At 45.2% G+C, this 21,666-nt stretch overlaps 1 protein-coding gene across 1 annotated transcript; it reads right to left on the reverse strand.

Moving 5' to 3' along the window:
• Positions 1 to 1,743: 1,743 nt before the first annotated feature.
• C10H10orf71 (chromosome 10 C10orf71 homolog) lies at positions 1,744 to 21,038 on the reverse strand. The gene is made up of 3 exons (XM_074154442.1): positions 20,736 to 21,038; positions 9,691 to 9,861; positions 1,744 to 7,747 (listed from the first exon to the last, which is right to left on the reverse strand). Exon 3 carries the CDS (start codon positions 7,569 to 7,571, stop codon positions 2,928 to 2,930), a length of 4,644 nt encoding a protein of 1,547 aa, XP_074010543.1. The 5' UTR covers positions 7,572 to 7,747; positions 9,691 to 9,861; positions 20,736 to 21,038; the 3' UTR covers positions 1,744 to 2,927.
• Between the last annotated feature and the right edge of the window lie 628 nt (positions 21,039 to 21,666).

Below are 21,666 nucleotides of genomic sequence, written 5' to 3' on the forward strand. Positions count from 1 at the left end.
TTTTTTATATATATAGGGTGGTTTATGTGCCTGTTTATACATACACACATTCCCATGGCCTAGCAAGAAGTTGGCCAACAGTCTGGTCTGGGCCAGAGACAAGTTTGCTGATGGGTTTATACCAAAATAGAGTCAATACCAGGCTGGGACCTGGAGCAGCACTCATATAACACTGGAGGAAAAAGGAACTGGCTACTTTTCAGGTGCCCACAGTTCATTTTGCCTTCACAACGGAGTGAAAAACACACTCGGCTTTCCTTGCACACCTAGAAGTAGTGTATTGGAGGATCCCATTCTCCACAGCAAGAGTTTAAGGCAGCCCATGACAAAAAGGGTGCAGAATTGCGCACATCTAGAAAACAAACGACAGTTATCCAAGAAAAGGGTTTTTTTTTAATGTAGCCGTATATTTTTCTTATTAAATTACCCATTTCTTTTATATCCGTGCACAGATAACTTTGTATCCACTGGCTCCCCTTGCAAAGCAACCTTTTATCCCGTCCTCTGAGAGCCTGGTTACTTCTTGACTTGTTAAGGGCATTTAAATTTGTAATGTCAAGCCAAAAAATTGGCTTGTGCACTCTGCTAGGCTTTCAGATTACAAAGGTTCAGTCTAAATGTACCATGGAAAACCTTAATAGATCTATTTATCTATATTTTAACATGTAGATGACATTCTGCTCTAATCTGGATACGCATTATGCCGTATACAGTGACAGCAACAGAAAAGTGCAACATGAATTTAGCAAAATATTTGTGATCAAAAAAAGGGAAAAATATTCATAATAGGAGCCGTTTCCCTTAATTTAACATCTTGAAAATTGATCCTTGTTCCTGAAACACTCCTGATTTTCAAATTAATTTTTATTTCTTTTAAAATGAGCCCCTTCCCAGGGGAGACTGCATTTTCTGAGTTCCAAGTCAAAGTTGGTTTAAAATAATTTACTGTGTGCAGAATAGATCACAGGATACTTTAGGCTTCAAGAGATCTCTGGATGACCCTCCTCCTCAAGGAGGGTTTGCTCAGAGGTTGTTCAGGGTGTTGAAAATCTTCAAGGGTGGAGACTGACCAATAAATGTTTATTCAAATAGGGGCATTTGGCTGAATGTGCTCAAAACCCAACCCAAACCAGCACAAGCTTCTCCATTTCCACCCCACACCTCTGCCAAATCACAGAGTGGTAAATCTGACACAACTCCGCATAACAAGTGAAAAGAACCTTAGAAAATCATCAAGGGCCAAATCCAAACCACCCTGAAATCAATCAAGAGATGCCCTTGGTGCTGATCCAGCCCCTCTAGGAGAAATATTTTAGCAATTAGCTCTGACAAAATGAAGTGTGTGATGGGTTCTGAACACAGGGTTCTGAACACAGACAAGAGTCAGGGGTGGAGGAAGGCCCGGAGCTGAGTTCACATCAGGGAAGGAGCCAAACCACCAAGCATTGGTCTGAAAGCAGCCATAGTCCTGGGAAATTAAGAACCTCCCGAAAAAACCCCTCAATTATAAATATTAAAACTGGAAGAGTGGCGCAGTGCCCATGTGCCATCTCCACATTGCATCTATTAGCTAAAGGCTTGGTTCTTCCCTTTCTTTTTGGGAAGAGCCACTTCACTGGAAACAACCCTGTAAAAATAGCCCAAGATGAGAATCAGGCTGAATTATTCCTTAGAGCTCCCGCGCTTCAGTTCAAATTGGGGAAAACAGTCTGAAAATGAGACAGAGGAAAAGGAAACCAATATCGAAATATAGATATTTATAAGCAGGCATATTACATTCAATTTTTCCATCTTTTCACCAAGGTTCTCTCATTATCTATGATGATAAAAAAAAAAGCTTATGCAAGGATGAGTGATATTTTGATACAGATATTTCAAAGAAAAGTGATAATCCAAAGAAGCACTTTTTAAAGAAATTAATACTTTTGATATTTTATATCTCTTTTAAAATCACAGAATTCACAAGACCAAAATTAGGCACAATGTTTTTCAAGTTTTAAAAGTTAGCGCTATATTTTAGTGGGAGCCTGAAAACCAAACAAAACATAAAGCACCTCAATTGTAATAAGCAAAGGTCTTCTCATCCTAACAGAAAATGAAATGATGTTATGGGATTTCATTTAACCTTGCTCCTTACCAAAATATTTCAGTACGAAGTACCAAGATAAGTTGAAGTTTTAAGCTGCATTATAAATAACCCCTGACTCTAAGGGAACTTATTTAGACATTATCAAGAAATATAAAGATTTTAGCAGCATGTTAGTGGGCACTGCAAAAGGATATGAGAAGTCTAGAGCAGCTGTAACTGTGTTCTGGAGGTTTAAAGGTTTTTTTTTTGACACAGCTGTTGTGTTGTGCATATACAATCTTTTTGTCAATCGCATCTGGACAATCAATGTGTGCAAAAAAAAAAGAATCTTGGGTTTATGGCGTATTTGTAGCCATGGGCTTTCTACCTGTCAGTACAGTTCAAAGGCAGTGAGTGAGGAAAGTCTGGCAGATGCGGCCTCTGTCCTAGGTCTCACAGGGTGGACAGGATGGTCTTATACATTTTACTTTGTGTCACATATCACGCAACGCATCTGGGCAACGGGACACTTGCTTTGGCGATCCCAGCCATCGCAACGGCAAAGCAGCAGCAGCAGCAAGCAGTGGCTTCATCCTGTCGTCTTTATTCCTTCAGCTGGCATCGCCCCTTCATCTCACTCATAATTTGGTGCTTTCTCGATGTCACACTTCTTCAGAGTGACTATCACCTCGCATCTCTCAGCGTGGTCAGCTTTCATTTTCCTTCCCACCCAAACCAGGGTGAGACTCAGGCATAAAGTGTTGTACAAACATCAAATCTGCATGTGCTTTTGTGTGCGTGTGTCTGTCCGAACGGTTCTTAAAAACACTAGAGCTGGCATATTTTCTTACTTCAGTTTTCAAGATACTCCTTCAGCAGCAAAATCATCTAAATCAGTGAGGGACACTATGCCAGTATGTGGGGTTGGGCTCACGTCCTTTTGTAAGTGAACTTGAGTTTCTTCAGCATCTTGACCGTAGGAGCAAGAGGCTGGTTCAATGTAGGGCTGAGCATCCACGGTTTCAGCGTATCTGTAGTCCTGCTGGCCATCTTCTGGTGGTTCAGCTGGTTCTCCTGGTACAGCGGGCATCAGCCAGGTAGGTTCAGAGAGCTGAGAAGGTGACCTCAGCACTGCTACAGATGAGGCTGGCAAAGGCAGCACTCTCGGGTAGGAGGCATAGGGAGAACTCATAATTTCTGAAGAAGGGGGCTGGTAGTTCCCTTCCGAGGAAGGGACTGAGACTTGAACATATTTTCCAGTTTCTGGGTCATAAAATGTCTTTAAACTGACTTCGGCTGGTAAATCAACTACATAGTATTGACCAGAGTCGGGGTCTTGGAGGAGTTTACGCTGGGTTGAAGAGGGCGAAGGGCTTACTGCTGATGCACCACTGAGTCTTCCTGCACCCGTTTCTGTGGGAGTCAAAGTTGAGTGAGGGGAAGGATGGAAAGGAGAACACCCCAAGGGTGAAGGAGATGCCAGTGTCTGTCCAGGATGAGAAGGCTTTCTCCCTACAGCGTCTTCGTGCTCAGTCTGATGTTTTTTCTGCTGCTCTTGCATTTTTTTTCTCCTGCTTGCCAGCTTTTTGGCCCTGCGCAGGGCCTTTTCTGTTTTTGGTGGCACAGCGGGAGGTTTCCCTGCTGCTCTCTCTCCGGATCCCCTGGGCTCCAGGCTCTCCGCTTCCCCTGCAGAACTGGAAAGCAGATTCCTCCGGGTGGAATCGAGTATCTCTTCCGCTGACATACCAGCTCGGCTCTTCAGTGCCATGTTCAGCAAGGCAGGGTTTACAGCATCCTCTGTCTCTCTCAGGCCAGAAGTTGTTGGTTTGTCAGACGATGAACTGGCAGCAAGAGAGTGTAAGGTGCTGCCCGACCTGGGGCTGGTAACGGCAGAGCACGCGAGACTGTCCAACAAATCCTGTGCACCTTCTGTATGTAGGATGTCCTCTAAAGCTTCATGGAATACAGGAGAATACTTGTGGTCCTCTGAAATGGAGCCGGTCACAGGGGAAATTGTCTCCCTAGTGATTATTTTTTTCGCGCAAGAGCCACCTCTGCGATTCGATAAATGTTGATTCTTAAAGTAATTTGTCATTCTTTCTGCAGGATAGCCAGGTTTGTTTTGTGCTTGGTCATTTTCCAGACCTAAATTTGGCTGTGTCAAGCTGTGTCTTGCCTTCCTAATCTGGGGCTTCCCTTTCCTTCTGCAGACACTTTCCTCATTCATTTTCCCAACTTTATTTAACAAAGCACAAGTCTCTTCATCTTCTTCCATCAGCTTCCCTAACGAAGAGCTCTCTGTATCTTCCAGAAGACTGGGATCCAGTGTTGCTGGAGTAGATCCAGGCTCACTGGCCTCTTTCCCTCCGTCGCTTGCTCCATCCCTCACATTCTGCTGCCCTCTGCGCCTTGATGCCCACCAGCCTACCTCCTGGGCATGCAACAGGTTTCGGTGCTTCTTCTTCTGCTCTGCTGGGAACATAAACCTACTTTCCATTTCCTTGAAACTGCTGCTCACTGTATCATCCAGGGAAAAGGACCTGAAGAGGGGCAGCTTGACAGCCCTTATTACCTGAGGGGACCTGAATGTGTTATCTTTAATCATAAACAGACTGGGTTTGGTTGAGCTTGAAGATGGTGGTGTTTGTGGTTCCTCAGACCTCTGGATGGACATGTCCCTTACGCTGTCAGAAGCAGAATCCACGCTCTTGGCCTCTTCCGTTTTCTCTGTCCTTAGCTTCTCTTTCATCAAGCTCCTCTGTTCATTCCCAATAACCTTCCCCTCCCTCTTCTCTCCTGCACCAGTACCAGAGCTGACACAAGCGTAATACTGCAGTTCATCTTCCCCAACCTCTTTCCCTCTCTCCTGGTGGCTTTTCTTACTGTCGGAACTCATTTCACTGTTAGTCCTCTGGCTTTCTTGAAGGCTTGCCTTCTGCGTCAGGGCCACCGGTGGAAATAGCTCCTCCTGAAGTGGCTGCTCTACCGTGGAGACAAAAGACTGCTCCGAAGAACTAGTGCTTCTTTTGCCGTGTCCTTCATGTATGGTGACTACCATGTTGGTTGGGATTTCACTGTAAGGCACATCCTCTGCTGGTGAGAGCTGGTTTGGGAGTGTTTTGAAAGAAAACTCTTCGTTCTGATCAGCAGCCTGTCTTTCCTTTTCCTCACCCTGGACACTGGGATTTTGCTGGGGCTGCCCAGCCGTTGTACCTCCACTGTCCCTACTGAATGGCTTCAGTGATGGATACTGCAGACGTTTCCTTAAATCGGGTTCATTTGATTCATGCCTGAATACGGGGACGTTTTCATTAGCCTTTGTGTTTTTAACGAGACCTTCGTGTTTTGGATCGTCTTGCTGCAAGTTGTCTCCAGTTTGGTAAAATAAAAGGTCCGCTGTTGTCTGGGGTGGACTCAAAGTCAGGTAATTGTCTGTAAAGTGTGCAGTTGAATCGGTTTTATTGTCCTTTTCGGGTACACTGCCAGACAATATGGAGGTTATATCACTTGATTCATCTTTCTCTGCAATACTTTTGTTACTTTTTTCTTGCAAAGTCAAGAGTGAGGCATTCATTTTTGTACTCTCCTGTATATTTTCCCTAGTTTTATTTTTCTCCTCCAAGGCCCTTAACAGGGGAGAAGGCGTATAAATGCTTTTAACGCGTTTACGTACATCCTTCAAGTTGAATAACAGACTCGATGCTTTCGATTTGTAACTATCCCGAGACCTGTAATCTCCAAATGTGCTCTCTTCGTGGTCTCTTGCTGCCGTGCTCTCGGTGGGAGGAGGTGTCAGTGGGACCAGCTCGCTTTCCGCGGGGTCTGCCTCCTGTTTTGGTGGTATGATGGGTGTCAAGAGTTCAGTGATGTTGAACGAGGGACTGATGGATCCAGGAGAGTTCACCTGTTTAGTCAGAGGAGCCACATCCAGACCAGGTTCAGCACCAGTCGCCTTTTCAGACAATGAAATCATCTGATTGCTGGCTGTGAACTTCTCCTTTGAAGTCTGTCTCCTCTGTGCTGCCCCTTTGGTGGCCTTCTGTCTCCTCCAGGGTGGACTTGTATGGCCCAGTTGGGGACTGAGGGCCTCCTCTTCGGTTAAGGTGGTCAGGGGTCTTCGTGGAGGTGAACTGGGTGCCTGGGACATGGGTGAGGATGAAACCACCCTGTAGGACACGGACTGGGGTGAGACGGAGGCTTGGGACGTGACAGAGGGGGAAAGCTGGGCTGGCATGGGGGGTGGTGGCACAGGAGGGGCTTCAGGGGTGGGAGGTGTTGGGGGATGGCCCTGTTGGATGGGGGGTGGAAGAGGAAGTGCCTGTGGGACAGGGGGTGGCCGAGGAGGACCCTGGGGCACATGGATCCGAGGCGGGGGAGTGGGTGGGAGAGCAGCGGGAAATTCAGGTTTTGAAGGGAGGGGGCCCTGAGGTACATCTGGGAGAGGGACGCTGAAAGCAGCTTCTGGTGGAGTTGGCTCCATCTGAAAATCCTTCTCCTGCTTCTTAGCAACAGTGCTTTTGACAGGTGACAATTTATGTTCATGTGTGCGGGATCCTTTAATAAATGGTGTTTCTTCCAGGTACGTAAGAGCTTCCTTTTTCATTTTTATATCAACAAATTCCTCCTTTTCAGTCAGTTTTTTGTGATGAACGTTCCATGATTCAAAAGCACTATTCTCACTGTGAAGAAAATTACCTTTTTTTGCTGGCTCATTAACTTTCATATTTCTGGTTTTTAAAGCCTTTTTAGAAGAACGGGAAAAATTTGACTTGGCTACTTTTGACATCTCTATCAGCACAGGATAATAACCATCAGAGCCACAATAACCCAGGCCTATTTTATTAGGTCTTCTCTGTGGCTCATGTTTGTCACTGAGACAGTGGCTCCCTTGACCAGCCTCAGAAAATTCAGAAAGTTCCTTGTGGATGCTTAAAATGTCCGTGTCATCCCAGCAAGCCATATCATTTCCATGATTTAATTTATATTTTTGAAAGCTATTCCTAATGGGCTGCTTAATGGCTATCAGGGAACCTCCTGACCCTTGGTCTGCAGTCTTGTCAAATGTCTTAATTAATGAGGACACTTTTGAAAAGTGTTTATTGTTCCTTGGACCAGGGACTGGCAAATTCAGCTTTTTCCTTTCTGTGGCAAAGGTGTTATTTTTGGCAACCCTTTTCTCCTCCGGAGCACACTTTGGTAACTGCTGGAATGTGGAAGCCCATATTGTATGTTCATTGTTTCTTGCCGTTAGCTTGTTAGAGATGTTGCTTTTCTTGATGGCGTGGTTTAACGTCCCTGGGTGGAATTTGGCAGAGAACTGGAGGGTGAAGTCAGGGGAAATGGCAAGATCCGGATCATTGTAAGAGTCTTCGAGTTCTGCCACGCACAGGCTTTTGAACGCCCGGTCTGTGAGGCTGCTCACCTCCCTGTCCGTGTCATCCAGGAGACTCCCAATACTGGAGGAGTCACTGTGTCCTTCGGTATGTTTCTTATTTCCCTGCATCGTTCCTGGGAGTCATGAATGAATTACCCCAAGGATTGATTTCGGGTGTCAAACAGGCAGACGACCGTGTGGGGTGGCTCCAGCTGTTTGCGATTCACAAGCACAAAGCAATCCCTCCAGACGGTGCTGCCGCACGTCGATTCATCTCACGGAGTAGCTGAAGGAAACTTTTTTGTCTGCAAAGCCAAAAATTATACATTATCATTTTTTGATATTAACACCATTAGACACAGAGCATTTTTCCAGCTACATCAGCCACTGACTAATTTGCTCCTACATGTGTTCTGAACAAGATGCTAACCCCACAATAAACAACATGAAAAATAATTGCTGTTTTGGTCCATTCTAGTAGCTCATGGCAGACAGTTTAATTTCTGGAAAGTGCCATTAAAAAAAAAGTGGTTTCAACTCAGATTCTTTACTTGGGCTCTTAAGCAAGGATATAAGAGCCAAATTTCAAGTACTTCCCTTTCCATACCTCCAACCATAAACACTTCCAAGTGCTATGCCAAGGCTACGAAGGCTAGCCATTTTTTGGCCAGGAGGAATTAGTACCAAAAAGGGAGAAAACTTACGTAAAAAAAAGAATGCCACTGGGTACATCATTGCATGCTATGTCCAAAAATGAAAGAAAAGTTGATAAAACTTACTTGGGAGGACATCATGAGTATAATTTAAAATATTTTGTGAAAAATAAAGTTATTATAGAGGGCTCTATTCTCACTCATCTGTTAGCTCATGACTGTGGAAAATGAAGTCTATAGAGATGAACCTGCTTGAATTTAGCTGGAGCTTTGCTGTGACCATTACCCTGAGCAGAACCCAGGTTTGAGAAGACACATGGGCACCGCAGGTAAAGAGGATTTACTGTGCATTAGCGTGTTCCAAGCCAATATTGCTGGGGGTAAAACCCTTTAGACACCCATATCCAGATACTATGGTTGGGTTAGTATTTTGAAACCAAAGAGGCTGCTAATATCAGGTTAACCAGCAGAAGGCAGGAGTGCCTCGGGGACTCCAGCAGACCCACTAAAGGAGCACAGGAAACATTTGGTTTCAGTTCCAGAGCTGCTGAGATCGAAAGGTGACCCATTCAACGCAATTATAAATTATCACAGCCTTCCATTAATCCCTGATTATGCTGCACAGGCAAGGCCCACAGAACCGTGGATTTTGTCTGTCTCCACACCAGTCTGGAGACAGGATGGGGGAATCTTTGGATGAAGCAAGTATAAGCAAAATAGACCCTTCAGCTATACTGGAAATCTATACACTAGAACTCTTTACAGTTTACTCTGCAAACTCTTTAGATACTTATTCTGACATTCAAGGGCTTGAGCAGGGTATTGACTAAACTACAGTGAGAGTCAGCTTAAATGCATATTCAAGACCTAGCTGAAAGGAAAGTCGTTTTAGACACCTTCAGGGAAGTCTGGTCTGTATCTCCGTTTCCTAGCACAATTGCATCATTGGCTTCTGATGAGCTGAAACACCACAGTTCATATCCACAGCAGTTTCCAGCTTCTACACAAGTGGAAGCTGTCTCCATCTCAAGCTTGGATCCACTGTAGAACTTGTAGAACTGAGCAGTGAAATCTGGATGCAGATTTCAGCCCCTCCAGCTGTCTGAATCCATGATTTCCCTTTGGCCCATCTCAGGGAGACTCTTGGAAAGGGCACATTTTTCCCTGTGATGACCCAGCGCCGGTCAAAGTATGAAAAGTCAGAGGAACTGGGCTTAATCAGCAAAGTTACTCAGGCTCCATTGTTTCTTCAAACAAAAACACTCCTCACCTTCCTTTTCTATTTAAAAAAACCTCAGCCAACCTATTTTTAGACAAAGTTTCACAGTGAATCTTGATTCTGTCCTTCCAGCTATACAATTCCAATGACTTATGCAGAACTACAATAGCTATACACCAGAAATAAGCCAGGGTTAATAGAGCTTCCCCATTTTACTTTGTACAAAGATTTTTCAAACGTGAGTTCCACTCCCCTGCCCCACACATACATTTTTGTGTATAATGCAGCAAGAAAAGAAGAGGAGACAAATGAAAGGCCATCCCCACTCTTGGGTTTAATTCTTAACTGTTAATGAGTGGGAAGTACAGGTACATACCTGCCATGTAATTTTGCTTCTCATCTTTAGAACTCCCTCTCATGCTTGTATTTGGCTCCATTTCTGAACATCTTTAGTAAGGAGGTAGAAATAGTCCAGTGATGTAGATTCTACAGAAGCAGCATCCCGGGATGTTTTCGACCTTCAGCATTTTTTGATCTTGAGTGAACTCTGCAATTTGAAAACAGAGACATACATTTGCACGATCTGAAGATTGTCTGGCGCTGTATTCTTTCCTTTATTTGCTCATTCATATTTTACAAACATTTCAGGAGTGATTTACAGGGTTTCTCACCAAAAGAGACAGGTATCCATCCCAGAGTGATAATAAGCAGATACCTGGAGGGTTTGGTAGCTTGTGGAGTGCGGTACCAGCAAACAACTATTACCACCTCCCACACTCTCTGGTAGCCACAGCAGGGACTAACAGCTGAGTGAGCAATGGTTTCCTGGCAGTCTGCCCACTGCAAGGGCTGGGTGATGTCTCCAGGCTAAAAAGAGATGACTTCTTCCCTGCTGCAGTCTATGTCCCTGCTGTGCCACCCTTTCATTGGGACCACAGAGGAAAATGGACAGTCTCCACTCCACCTGTACGTGACTTCCTACTGCCAACAAGTACAGACAGCCATCAGTCTGGTGGGCTGGGAACTAATGCAGCTGAGGTTTAGAAAGACCATATTTTTCACTGTCCCTGTTGGAAAGGAGAGGAAAAGTGGGCAGCTGGGATGGTGAGGGGCAGTAAAGAAAACAGCTTTCTGCTTCCGTGCATAGAATCACAGAATTGCCCAGGTTGGAAGGGACCTTTCAGATCATCAAGTCCAACCATCAATCCAACACTGACAAAAACCATCACTAAACCATGTCCCTCAGCACCACGTCTGCCCGGCTTTTAAATACCTCCAGGGATGGTGACTCCACCACTGCCCTGGGCAGCCCATTCCAAGGCTTAATTACCCTTTCAGTGTAAAAGTTTTTCCTAATATCCAATCTAAACCTCCCCTGGTGCAACTTGAGGTCATTTCGTCTTGTCCTATCACCTGTTCCTTGGGAGAAGAGACCAACTCGCCCTGGCTACACCTTCCTTTCATGGAGTTGTATAGAGTGAGAAGATCTCCCCTCAGCCTCCTTTTCTCCAGGCTGAACAACCTCAGCCGCTCTTCACCAGACTTGTGCTCCAGACCCCTCCCCAGCTCCGTTGCCCTTCTCTGGATACCCATGGACCATGAACCAGGGTCAGGAGATGCTCAAGAAAAGCTCAGCTGTGGTAAACCTGTGTTGCTGCTGTTCTTCTGAGTGGAGACCCCCAAGGTCTGGCCCTGCCTGTCCCTGAGGTAACGCAAACAGCACATAGGTGCAGATAGAGCAGATTTTCCTGAAGCAAGGGTCTCCTCTAAGGAAGCTTTTGTGTCAGCCCAGGGTATTCAAAACACACTGGCAAAAGTGGCAACAAGGGCTCACCCAACTGGGATGGCCTCCTACACCTACCTGAGGAAGGACAGTTGTCAGTATTAGTTTAGGGACAAACCTGTACCAAGCAGAGATTTTTGTGGTCTGTTTAAGATGTCTGAGTAAAATAAAGTAAAAACAAAGGAAAAAAACCCCTAATACTATGTCTGGTTGCAGCCAGATGTAAAAGGGCATCCTCATTGCAGAGACACATACTCAGTTCTCTCTTTGCTCAGAGGTTAAATTACAATTTTACTGCTTCTGTGGTACTCTTAACCGTGCAAAGCCAACACAGCCGTGGGAGATGGTGATTATGTTCTGGCTCACTCACCACCAGGGCTGTTGACTAAATTCCACCGACACAATGTTTATCGCTATTTATTGGTGGTGGCGCCTGAACTAGGAGGAAGCTTAGCTTTCAGATCTCATGGACAGAGGTCTGGAGAAACATCTCGTCCCTTGTGAGCCAAGAACATTTGCTGAAAAGTGAGTAGGGTAACAATAAACATGGGAGATCATGATGTAATCTCAGCACTTATTTTCCTAGATGGAGTCACTGTTACAAAAAAAACCCAACCCAGCGCCACTGATTAAAAAAAGGATAGCGACTGTCACTGTCTCTGAAACCCCTGTGAAGATCCTTGTCTTGCCTGGCCATCATACCAGTACTCGGGCAGTGTAATGTTTCAAGCTGGAAAAGCTGTGTCTACACCAAGTGTTCAAGGTGCGTATCGCTACTGGGACTGATTTAGCTATTCCTTATAGAGGTATGATGGTGACTTCTGAACTTTGGGTAAAGAAGCTGTTCAGGGCTGGTTTAAGAAACTGGTAAAATGCCATTTCTTTACCATTTTGGACAAACACAGCAGCCAGGAAGCAAGGTGCGGTGTTTGAGCTTAGGTCGGGTTTCAGCTAGTTCAAACATTTAAGGATGTCTGTATTAAGTCTGTTTTCAAGACAGGGGAAAGCAAGGCTGGGCGTTTGGAACTGCTTGGGAAATGCTGAGAAACATGCAAGATGTTTGCAATGGGCATCATCTGACACGAGCCACCGAAAAAGCTTGCGTGAATTTACAGATTTCAAGGAGCTTAATCAGAAGCCAACCTCCCTTCTCTTCTAAATAAGAGGCTTTTTTTCAGTCACCCTCTTAAGTGCCTAGCAAGTTGTGATGAGGAGGTTAAATTACAGAGACTATTCCTGGCCTGGCACAGACTGAATGTCAACTTTTTTTCACTAGACAGGAGGTGGGGAAACTGGCAAATTTGGCCGGAGCGTGTGACATCACTGCTGCTGCAATATAGAAAGGGCCGGTTGGTTCCCTCACCCCCTCGGGCTGGTATTTGGCTGAAACGTTGTGCCATGAGACATCGCGGTGGCATTTTGGCAGCGCCCTTGGGAGCCGCATAGCAATCTGAAGTCAGCAGCGCTGCATTCCCCCTTGAGGACGGGAAGAGAAGGGAGAGGGACGGGAGGTTGTTTTTTTTTTTTTTTAAATCTTTGTAAGCTGGTTTCTTCATGTGGTGCTCTCTCTACGGTATCCATCTAAAACTCAAAGCCCTACGATGACCTCTGGGTGAGGTTTATTCAGAGGAGTGCTCTACTTGCACACCCGCTGCTGCTTTGGGATTCCAAGGGTTCATCATGACAATGAATAGTTACTGCTTCCTACCACGGGAAACAGGAGAATCCCTAATGAATTGATGAAATTTTTGCATAGGTGCATGTTTGTCATGCAAAGCCAGGTTGGACGGCGCTTTGAGCAACCTGGTCTAGTGAGAGGTGTCCCTGCCCATGGCAGGGGGATTGGAACTTGATGATAATTAAGGTCCCTTCCAACCCAAACCATTCTATGATTCTATGAGAGGACTGGATGGAATCAGGCCTGTTCAGCTGTGTGTCATCAAGCCAAGATGATGTCCCTAACCAAAGGCAGCTCCTCACAGGGCTAGCTTGGTGAGCTCTCTTGGCTATTGTCAGAAAATCCTGTGTGGCAGCAGGGATCAGTATGTGGACAACTATGGAGTGTACTGCTGATGGTCAATGATCACCACTGTCTTCGTGTTGCATTTAGGAAAATGGACAAAAAGGTGTCAGGGAATTAAAGAGACAAGAGGCCAGAAGGTTGTCCAAGAGAAATGAAAAACCCCTGTAGTCTGATGTAGAATACATGAACATCCCTTGGGCTGGGCTGCTGTGACTACCAAGGGTGTGTGAGCTGATCGCGCTGGGCTGCATGGGGGCCAAATGCTTTCTCTGACCTGCCCTCCAGGCACGCTGCCTCTCCAAGCAGCCCTTGGGACACAGGGACCCCCACCTAGAGGGGAGCAGCCTGGTAAGAAGAAACAATGGTGCTCCAACCACATTTCCCTGGACTGTCAAGAAAGGCAACTTCTGGATGAAGATGGTCATGAGCCTCCATTTCCCTCATCCAACAAGAGCACTTTTGTGGTCATAAAGGGCAGCCAAGGTGAATCCTCCTGCCTGGGGAAAGGGAAATCACTTTGCTCAAATACAAATACCTGCTCCAGCTGATGGAGGATGGAGAAATGGATCTCAGGATGAAGAGCTAAACACTGACAGAAATGACTAGCACAGAACAAAGTGACCTCAGCTATTCCAGCACCAGATCTTTGCTCACTGCACTGGAAAGCAAGGTGATGGAACCAGGTCTGAACCAAACCAGTGTAGACTGGGTCCATTCCCCGTGAAGATTTGGCCCAGCAATTGTGTCTCGAACAGCTTGTCCTGGGCCAGAGAAGAGGAGAGACTGTTCTTGACTTTGGGCCAACTTCTGTTCTCAGTTACACTGGTATATATCTAGAGTCATTTTACTGACGTCAGTAGAATAACTGAGAACAGAATTGGTGACTCTACATCCATCCACTTCCTAAGCCGACACTGGTGCACCATCCAGAAGGCGACATAAGTTATCTGTAACCACAGTAAAGTGAATTCCAGCATCTCCAAAGAGCCAAACCTCACCCCCATGTGGCATTCAGACCAATGTGCAGAGGAAAGGGATTTGGAACCAATACCGCATTGCAATGCCACCAAATCATGTCCTCTGGACAATTCTGATTGTCTAACCTGTGTCACTTGCCACTGACAATAGCAGTACATGTGGGATAAAGTGATTTTGCTCTTTTCTGCAATATTCACTAGAATACCTAGACTGAAGAGTGGTGTGGTAGACGTTGTGCAGTTCCAGACTGGATCAGCAGAGCCGGCTGCCAACCTGAACTGGCACCCTGTGGACAATATCATCTTTTGGAAATGTGGTTGGTTGTCTGTGTGTGATGGGACGATGTCCTCATTTAGATTGTTTTTGAAATTTCCCATGGAATACCAATTTCTGAAGAGAAATTAACTTACAAATTTCATTCAGGTTTTTTTAAAAAAAGTTTTCATTTCAGATTGTTTCACTATTTTTACACTATAGACCATGAGAAGTAGCATGTGATATATACCATAATAGTTAAAATAATATAACTGCCTTTAAGTCAGAGAGAGTGCATGCTATTTCACTGAAACTTTTCATTTTATTTTCTACATCAACCAATACTCTGATGGTATTGCAACAGAGTGGGATCTTGTTTTGAAATTTCCCTAAGTAAATATTCCAAATGATAAAAAAAAAATTATTTCCAATTATCCTTCTAGTGGAAATGTCATTAAAATGAATATGGTTGTGATTTTGTTTGTTTAATCAAATCATTTTTTTTCTGAAGAAAAGACAGCTGAAGTCTTTTTCTCCCAGCGAGCTCTACTGAGCCCAGTGTGCATCTGTTGCTATGGGAGCTGCAACTGGGGACTCATCAGGCTCACAGCTCAAGGAAGGTCAGTGCAACCTGGTGGAATCACGAACGCAAGGAGGGAGCTAATGACCCTGTGTTGTGTATCCTGCTCTGTCTCCTTTCCCCAAAGGATACGAACCTTTTCCAGGCACTGGCTGGAATGCTTACCTCTTCAGCTCAGACCACAAAGCTTCAAACACTGGGAGATGAAGACCTCACGTGAAGAAAACTGGGACAGCTATGGAGAATCAAGGCAACTCTCTCTACCTTTCCCTTTCTGGTCCAATGGCAAAGACCCAACAGTTATTTCCAGCTGGTCTCCGGACCGCCTTTCCTACAGTCCTCCAAATCCTGCCAAGAGGCCTGTCAAGTCTGGAAGAATGAGATGTCTCTTGGAATGGCTTGTATCTGAGGCTTCCTTGCAACTCCTGTTCACTCCTTCCATTACCTGAGCCCTACCCACAGCCTTGGAAGGGTCAGTGACACAGGGACACAATGGAAGAAGTCAAAGGGACAGAGCATGTGACCAACACAGGCAAAGGGCAGGTGCACTTGACAAACAGTACAAGTCCACAAGAATCACAAGGCAAAGGGATGGTGCTCCTCCCGTGACCCAAAGTCAGCACAGACAAGTGACATTTAAGCAACTGAACCCAAACAGTGCACTTCTTGGCATTAAATGCCTGACTGGAAAAAGCCACTGTCTGTAACTAGGTCAGTCATTATACACTGAGATATTTATACAGCTCCCCAGTAATATGGTACATGAACACCTCGTGGCTATTTATCCTTCCAACCTCTCCCACTGCAAGCAGGATTTCTGTCTCATTTGCAGATCCACAGCCCAGGCCCGGCTTCAACTGGCTGATTTGCCCAAGATCACACAGGGTATGTGTGGCAGGGCAGGGAACCACATCTATGTTTTCCGAATCACACAAGAAGAGCATAACCTTCGTCAGTTAAGGCAAAAATGTGCCTTCAAAATAAAATAAACTCTTCAACTGAGTATGGTGCTGTAGCTTGGCATTATATTGTATTGTGAAATCCACCCAGATTTGCATGTGACTGACTTACTACAAAGATCTCTGCGCCACCTCAGGTTCTCCATACCTCTATCTTTCTCTGAGATCATGAAGACCCAAGAGTTTCTCGTAGTTCAAGGTGACAACTGACATGGCATCGGTACAGCCCCCTCACTGAGGTCTGACAGGATTTTGGATGATGAGACAGGTATTACCTCCTGTCATTTAGTCTCAAGGAAGGTTCAGAGGATGAAAGATTCTGAGTTTTCACTCCTTAAGTGTGAGAAAGGAGATTTTTCCCGCAGCAGAGGGCAAGCTGTAGAGTACCACAGCATCACGATGGATGGAGATAGGAGATGACAAACTGGGAAGGGAAGAAAAAAATACATGGACAAGAAAACAAACATAATGGGTTGGACGCCAGCCCCTGTCATGGGGAAATTGTAATCATACCAGCAAGCACACCAGACATAAGAGGGAAGCAGGTGACCTACAGAAGGAAACCTGCAGTTAGCAACCAGCCATACCTCACTTCTCCTCCCAGGCTGGGCAATCCGAAACCAGCCCCCACTTCCACTGCCCTCCTCATCAGCCCCAGCTCACCCATCCCATCAGCCCTGTCAAGTTTACACTTGGAGCATTTAAGCTTCTTGACAAGGAGAGATGGACCCTCCCCTTCCTGGTCCCTCCAGGATACAGTCTCAGGAAACAACAGGCTTGCAGAAAACAAGTCTTATTCTTTTACTGATACTCTCACCTTCTCCTTTCCTTTATATCTTGTGGATATTTCCAGGGTTTGGACAAGGATTTTGCTGAATCTGTTTTCTATAAAGAAAAGAATTCAAGCTGTTTGTACATGCTAGGTTAAAAATTGTTTTAAGTTCTAAGTGGTTTTTCTCACCCACTGAATTCCACGGGATTGAGAGACATGCAATATCCTGAAATACCTGTCTTATGTTACCAAAGACAAATAGGTATATGTACCAGAGGGGGAAAGAGAAGGTGGAGGCTTTGGTTTTCAAGGTTTTCTGGCTCAGGCTGCAGGAATAGAGCTATTTCTTACTGACACCTTGATGCAGCTTTCAAGTGCAATCGAAAGAGCTCAGTTCTTGGGCAAGCTGTGGGGCAGTGAGGGAAACACACGCTTATATACATGCCAGAGCATATGACTCAAGCACATAACCATTCATTCACATAACATCTTTCCTCTGATGACAAACTGCTCCTCAACCATCTGTGATTATAAGAGAGCCAGTCCAGTTGAAGGACAAAAGCTGTGGCTCGCCTTACTCCTGCCTGCCGTCTGGGAGGTGGCCATGGGACAACTATCTGGCCATGGGACAACTACCCATCTATGGGAGGACTTTGAGGGGGCAGGGGAGAGCCCACTCACCCTTGCCTCCAGGTATTATCTCTGGAGGCCACACTATTTTCCTCCTTTTGAGAAGCAAAAGCCAGCCAGTGGTCTTGCCCTGAGCAAGACGGAAGCTTTTTCCAGTTCCCTCTTCACTGTGCAACAGAAGGTGGTGGTGTTTTTTTTTTTTTTTCCCTGGGAAATGTGAACTCCCTCTTCCTATTCAGAGATTGATTCATTGTTATGATTTAATGGTGTGTCCCCAAGGCAATTCCTTCTCTTTTACAGTTAATGCACATGCTAAGGTGTTTCTTGTGATTATTCTGCAAAGGATATATGCAAAAGACAAAGGAAAGTAACAAGAGTTTTAAGCAGAGTCTACACTTGTTCCCTAAGAGGCAGGTCAATGACTTTGGCTGACTCAGTCCCTCAGCAACCTTACTGTCACCACAGTGCTTTTCCAGACCACCCAGACCCTCTGAAGAACCCCAAAGGCAAGCCATAGCATCACCCACAGCCTCGTGCCGTCACCAGCCCCTTCTTCTTCCCCAGCCCATCTCCTCAATTCTCCCTCGCACCCCAAGTGGTAATTCTACTCTACTTGTCTACGGCTTCATTCAATTCACAAGCCTAGTCAAAGAATAATTTCTCAGTTTTGGGGAAACAGACTGAGTCCTAATGCCACTACTTCAAAGCAGATCAGTCCAAACAAAGAGCCTTTGATGAACAATAACGTCATGACCAGGAAGGCTGCCCCACTGCCCCAGGACAAACCCTGGATGCAGCTTTCAGGGAGCAGTTCCCACTGAACGTGCTTTTGCTTCTGCACCAACATCCCAGACAGTCCTCCCTGCAATTTCTACACAACAGAGCCCTGTGCTTTGAAACGTGCAAAGGATGGGGATGGGGACACCCCTGAAATACATCCCAACAGAAGAAAAGCTGATAGAAGTGTGCAGAATTGTCCAAGGATTGATAACAAAGCTGACAGCAAGGCAAGCTGACCTTAAGGTATGAGAGCTTGTGTCTGGTCCAGGTAAAGGTGACAGAGAGAGGCACATCCAAGACTGAGGATCTGCAGTAGCTGTAAAATGCCAGATGCTGCTGTTTGCTGACTCTGCTTGTTAAGGCGTAGCCAAATGTTAACCACACGCATCTCTTTTACAGACCTTTCAAAATAATTGCAGGGATTTTCATCTCTATGTTTTCTAAGTGGAAAGTCTGAGTTCAGTGGCCTTCCTATACCTGACAGTCGTAGCTCTATCACAGTTCCCAAAACAGCCTCAGACACAGTGCACAAGTAACAGGGAAAGAATCCCTGAAACTGCTGGGATATAGTTATGTGAGAGACTGAAAATAAAGATGCATCACTAGTTGACCTGCTTGGCTCATAAGAAGATTGGTCTGACTGTTACCAGATGATTTAGATTAGTCATTACTAGTTAATGCCTTCTTGGATATCATTATTTGCAAGCACAGGAGGTGGATGATAAAGAAACATAGGATTATAATTGAATATCTGCTTTCTATTCCTGTCCAAAGACGACCATTTGGCAGGGGAACCCAGAAGAGAGGGAAACCTTACTTCTGGGGAAGGGTTGTCCTCTTATGGCTTCAACGCTGCCTCAGTTTCTCTGGGGCTGCCAGGGGACGGGGGTCTCGGTGGCAGTCTATCTGACCATACACACTTGAAGGCCATAAAAACCTGGCAAGCAGCAACAGAGTCACAAAATACCACACAAATATATATACACACACACACACCCCCCCATGGATATGTATGTATAAGCAATCAGTGACCCACCCAAACACATAAGCAGGCTTGATTGAAGAGGGACAACCATTTCTCAAGGGAAAAGCCCCCCTGTCAGTGCACACACTCAGCCCCCACTATGGTCCCACTCCCCACATACCCCTCAGCTGGTTCCCAGACCGCTGCTCCCAAAAATGCAACGTGACCCTCAAGGCTTAGTTGGCTTTTTTTCCTGCTCTTGGAGGGATTTACTTTTTCATTGGCCTTTTGCACAGCTCGAGTAACACAAGCACAGACAAGGCAAGCATTTTAGAGAAACAGGTAGGAATAAGAGGTTGCAGAGTGAAATTTCCATGTGCTTTTGGTTTTCAGGGCAGGGACGCAATTATACCTGCGTATCTCCACCCAACTGGGGCCTTCAAGCCACTGGTAAGTGCCTATTACAACTGATTCGGTAACTAAGTGGTGAATATGGATGTAAATACCTTCCTCCTGACAAGCGTGGAAAGATGGACAAATTTAGTTGTTTTCAGGCTCAAATATATTGGGAATCTTTTATTTGTTAGTATTTTCCACAGGCCTTATCCTTCAAGCGTTTAACCAAGGGCATTTTTGTTTTTTCGCGGTCAGTTCCTTGAAGAGGTGAAGGAAAAGAGCCACTGGACTTTGATTCCGTCCAGAAAGCTTATTTCCCCTTCTTAACTCTTCTCACTTTTCCTTCTCTCCTGCCTCCCTCACAGCAATTGCAGAGGAGTATCAGGAACCCTCTGGCTGATACTGTACAAAGTCAGTGTGAACCCGTCGTTTTGGCCTGTTGCTGGAAAACTTTTCCCTATTCAGATTTCATCTCATCGCCTGTTCACAGGCCATTTAAAAACCATAAGCAGTTGGGCTTCTCAAGCTCAATTTTAATTATTTCTGCTCTTATTCTGATGCTGAGTTCCGTAGCAGGGCTAACAAAACGCAGTTCCTTGGGATGGCAGATGAAGAAGTTCTGCAACAACTGGGCTCAGAAAAGCTTACGCCATTTAAGAAATTTTCCAGTGATTAAAATTGGATACAAGTCATAGTCACAGTCATTTATAGTGGCCTCTTAGCACTGCCTAGGTATTTGAACTATTTTATTTTTTCAGGCTCTGTAGCGTACTAATTGCCCTCTATAAAATATTTAAATTATTCTCTTCCTATTTGTTCCAAAAATGAAATGAAAATGCTTCAAAACCCTTATACATATCACTAAAGTTTTTAAGAGTATCCTATCTGTAGGCAGTAATCATCTGGAAAATAAAATCAATGTATATTTGCTTGAAGTTGCTTACAGCACAATGCGCAGGACAATTAAATGTAGCTTCATGGCAATTTAGAGATCTTTTTAAAAGATCATACCCCTTTACCAAATAATTATATGTTGTAATCACTGCATACAAATCTATCTGTATGTTTCTTTCCACACACAGACTTTCCGAGACAATCCTGCATTTTTCAGAGCAGAAAAAAAGCTAGACAAAATGACTTTCCACCCCTAATCACGGAAAAAATGGTATAAATGCTGTTTGATTTCTCTTATCTGAGCAATTACACACCCGATCCTTGAGTGCACGCGCGTTCACACGGTCGGACACCACCATTCTTCACCCTTTCCCTGCTTTAAAAGCACCCACAGGCTCCCCCCTTACCTTCTGTGCTCCAGCTCCTTGGTCAGGGACAAGGCAGGGCTGAGCTTTCTTCCCTTAAGTCAAAGCCCCAGCACGTTTTACAGCAGCCTGCTTGCTATTAGCACTTCCCATTATTTATGTGTTTCGGACTCTCCTTCTGAACATGGTTATCTTAAGAGAAACAACCCCTGAGAAATAAAGCAAGCAATAGAAGCGGAGGAGCTAACCCCTGAGCCCTCGCAGACCTGCCCAGCCAGGTGAAGTGGAGCGAGCAAGGAATCCAAAGTTAGTAAAATGTATTTAAATAGTTATCGGGCAAGGGGAAACCAAACAGAGATCATGGTGGGGAAGAGGCAAACATACGTATTGGAATAACCATGCGGTGTCAAGTAACAGACAGATGAAACAAACAGTCACCAGCTATTTTTACATTCGGATTCGCCATTGGTAATGCTTGCGAGATAACTAATACAGAAAGTAATGCTGCGCGATTGGCTCGCCAACGCCACTGATTCGAACCTTAAAGGACTGCATTTTTGTTCCTACAGGTGGGAGCCAACATGTTTATTAGGGTATTAAAAATACTCGGCAAGAAGCATGCACATGAGTAACACACTACTGTCCTCCCGGTGCTTTTTCATAAATAGCTCATTTCATCATCAAGGCTGGACAAATGAATCCAGCGTTCTTGGAGTAAGGACCCCATTCCACTGTCCTTCCAAAGCAAACAAGACCAGCCGCCCTCCTGGAAGGCACATGCCGGCATTGGATTTCATCTGGCGAACTGCAATAGGATGTTGAATAATAGGGGAAATATGCCATAAAGCCAACCAGTGAAGTTTCTGTCCTGCCGATAGCAGCAGCAGGTTGCACCCCGTGCCACGCTGAGGGCACAGAGCTCCTTTCTGAAGCCATGGGGCTCCCTCGGGGCTCAGCATCACGCTGGACTTTT

This window comes from Numenius arquata, chromosome 10, assembly GCF_964106895.1.
Source record: "Numenius arquata chromosome 10, bNumArq3.hap1.1, whole genome shotgun sequence".
Classification (NCBI taxonomy): domain Eukaryota; kingdom Metazoa; phylum Chordata; class Aves; order Charadriiformes; family Scolopacidae; genus Numenius; species Numenius arquata.

What these genes read in the sequence shown, in the direction of transcription:
- C10H10orf71 (XM_074154442.1), bottom strand. Translation starts at nt 7,571, where the DNA reads ATGCAGGGAAATAAGAAACATACCGAAGGACACAGTGACTCCTCCAGT.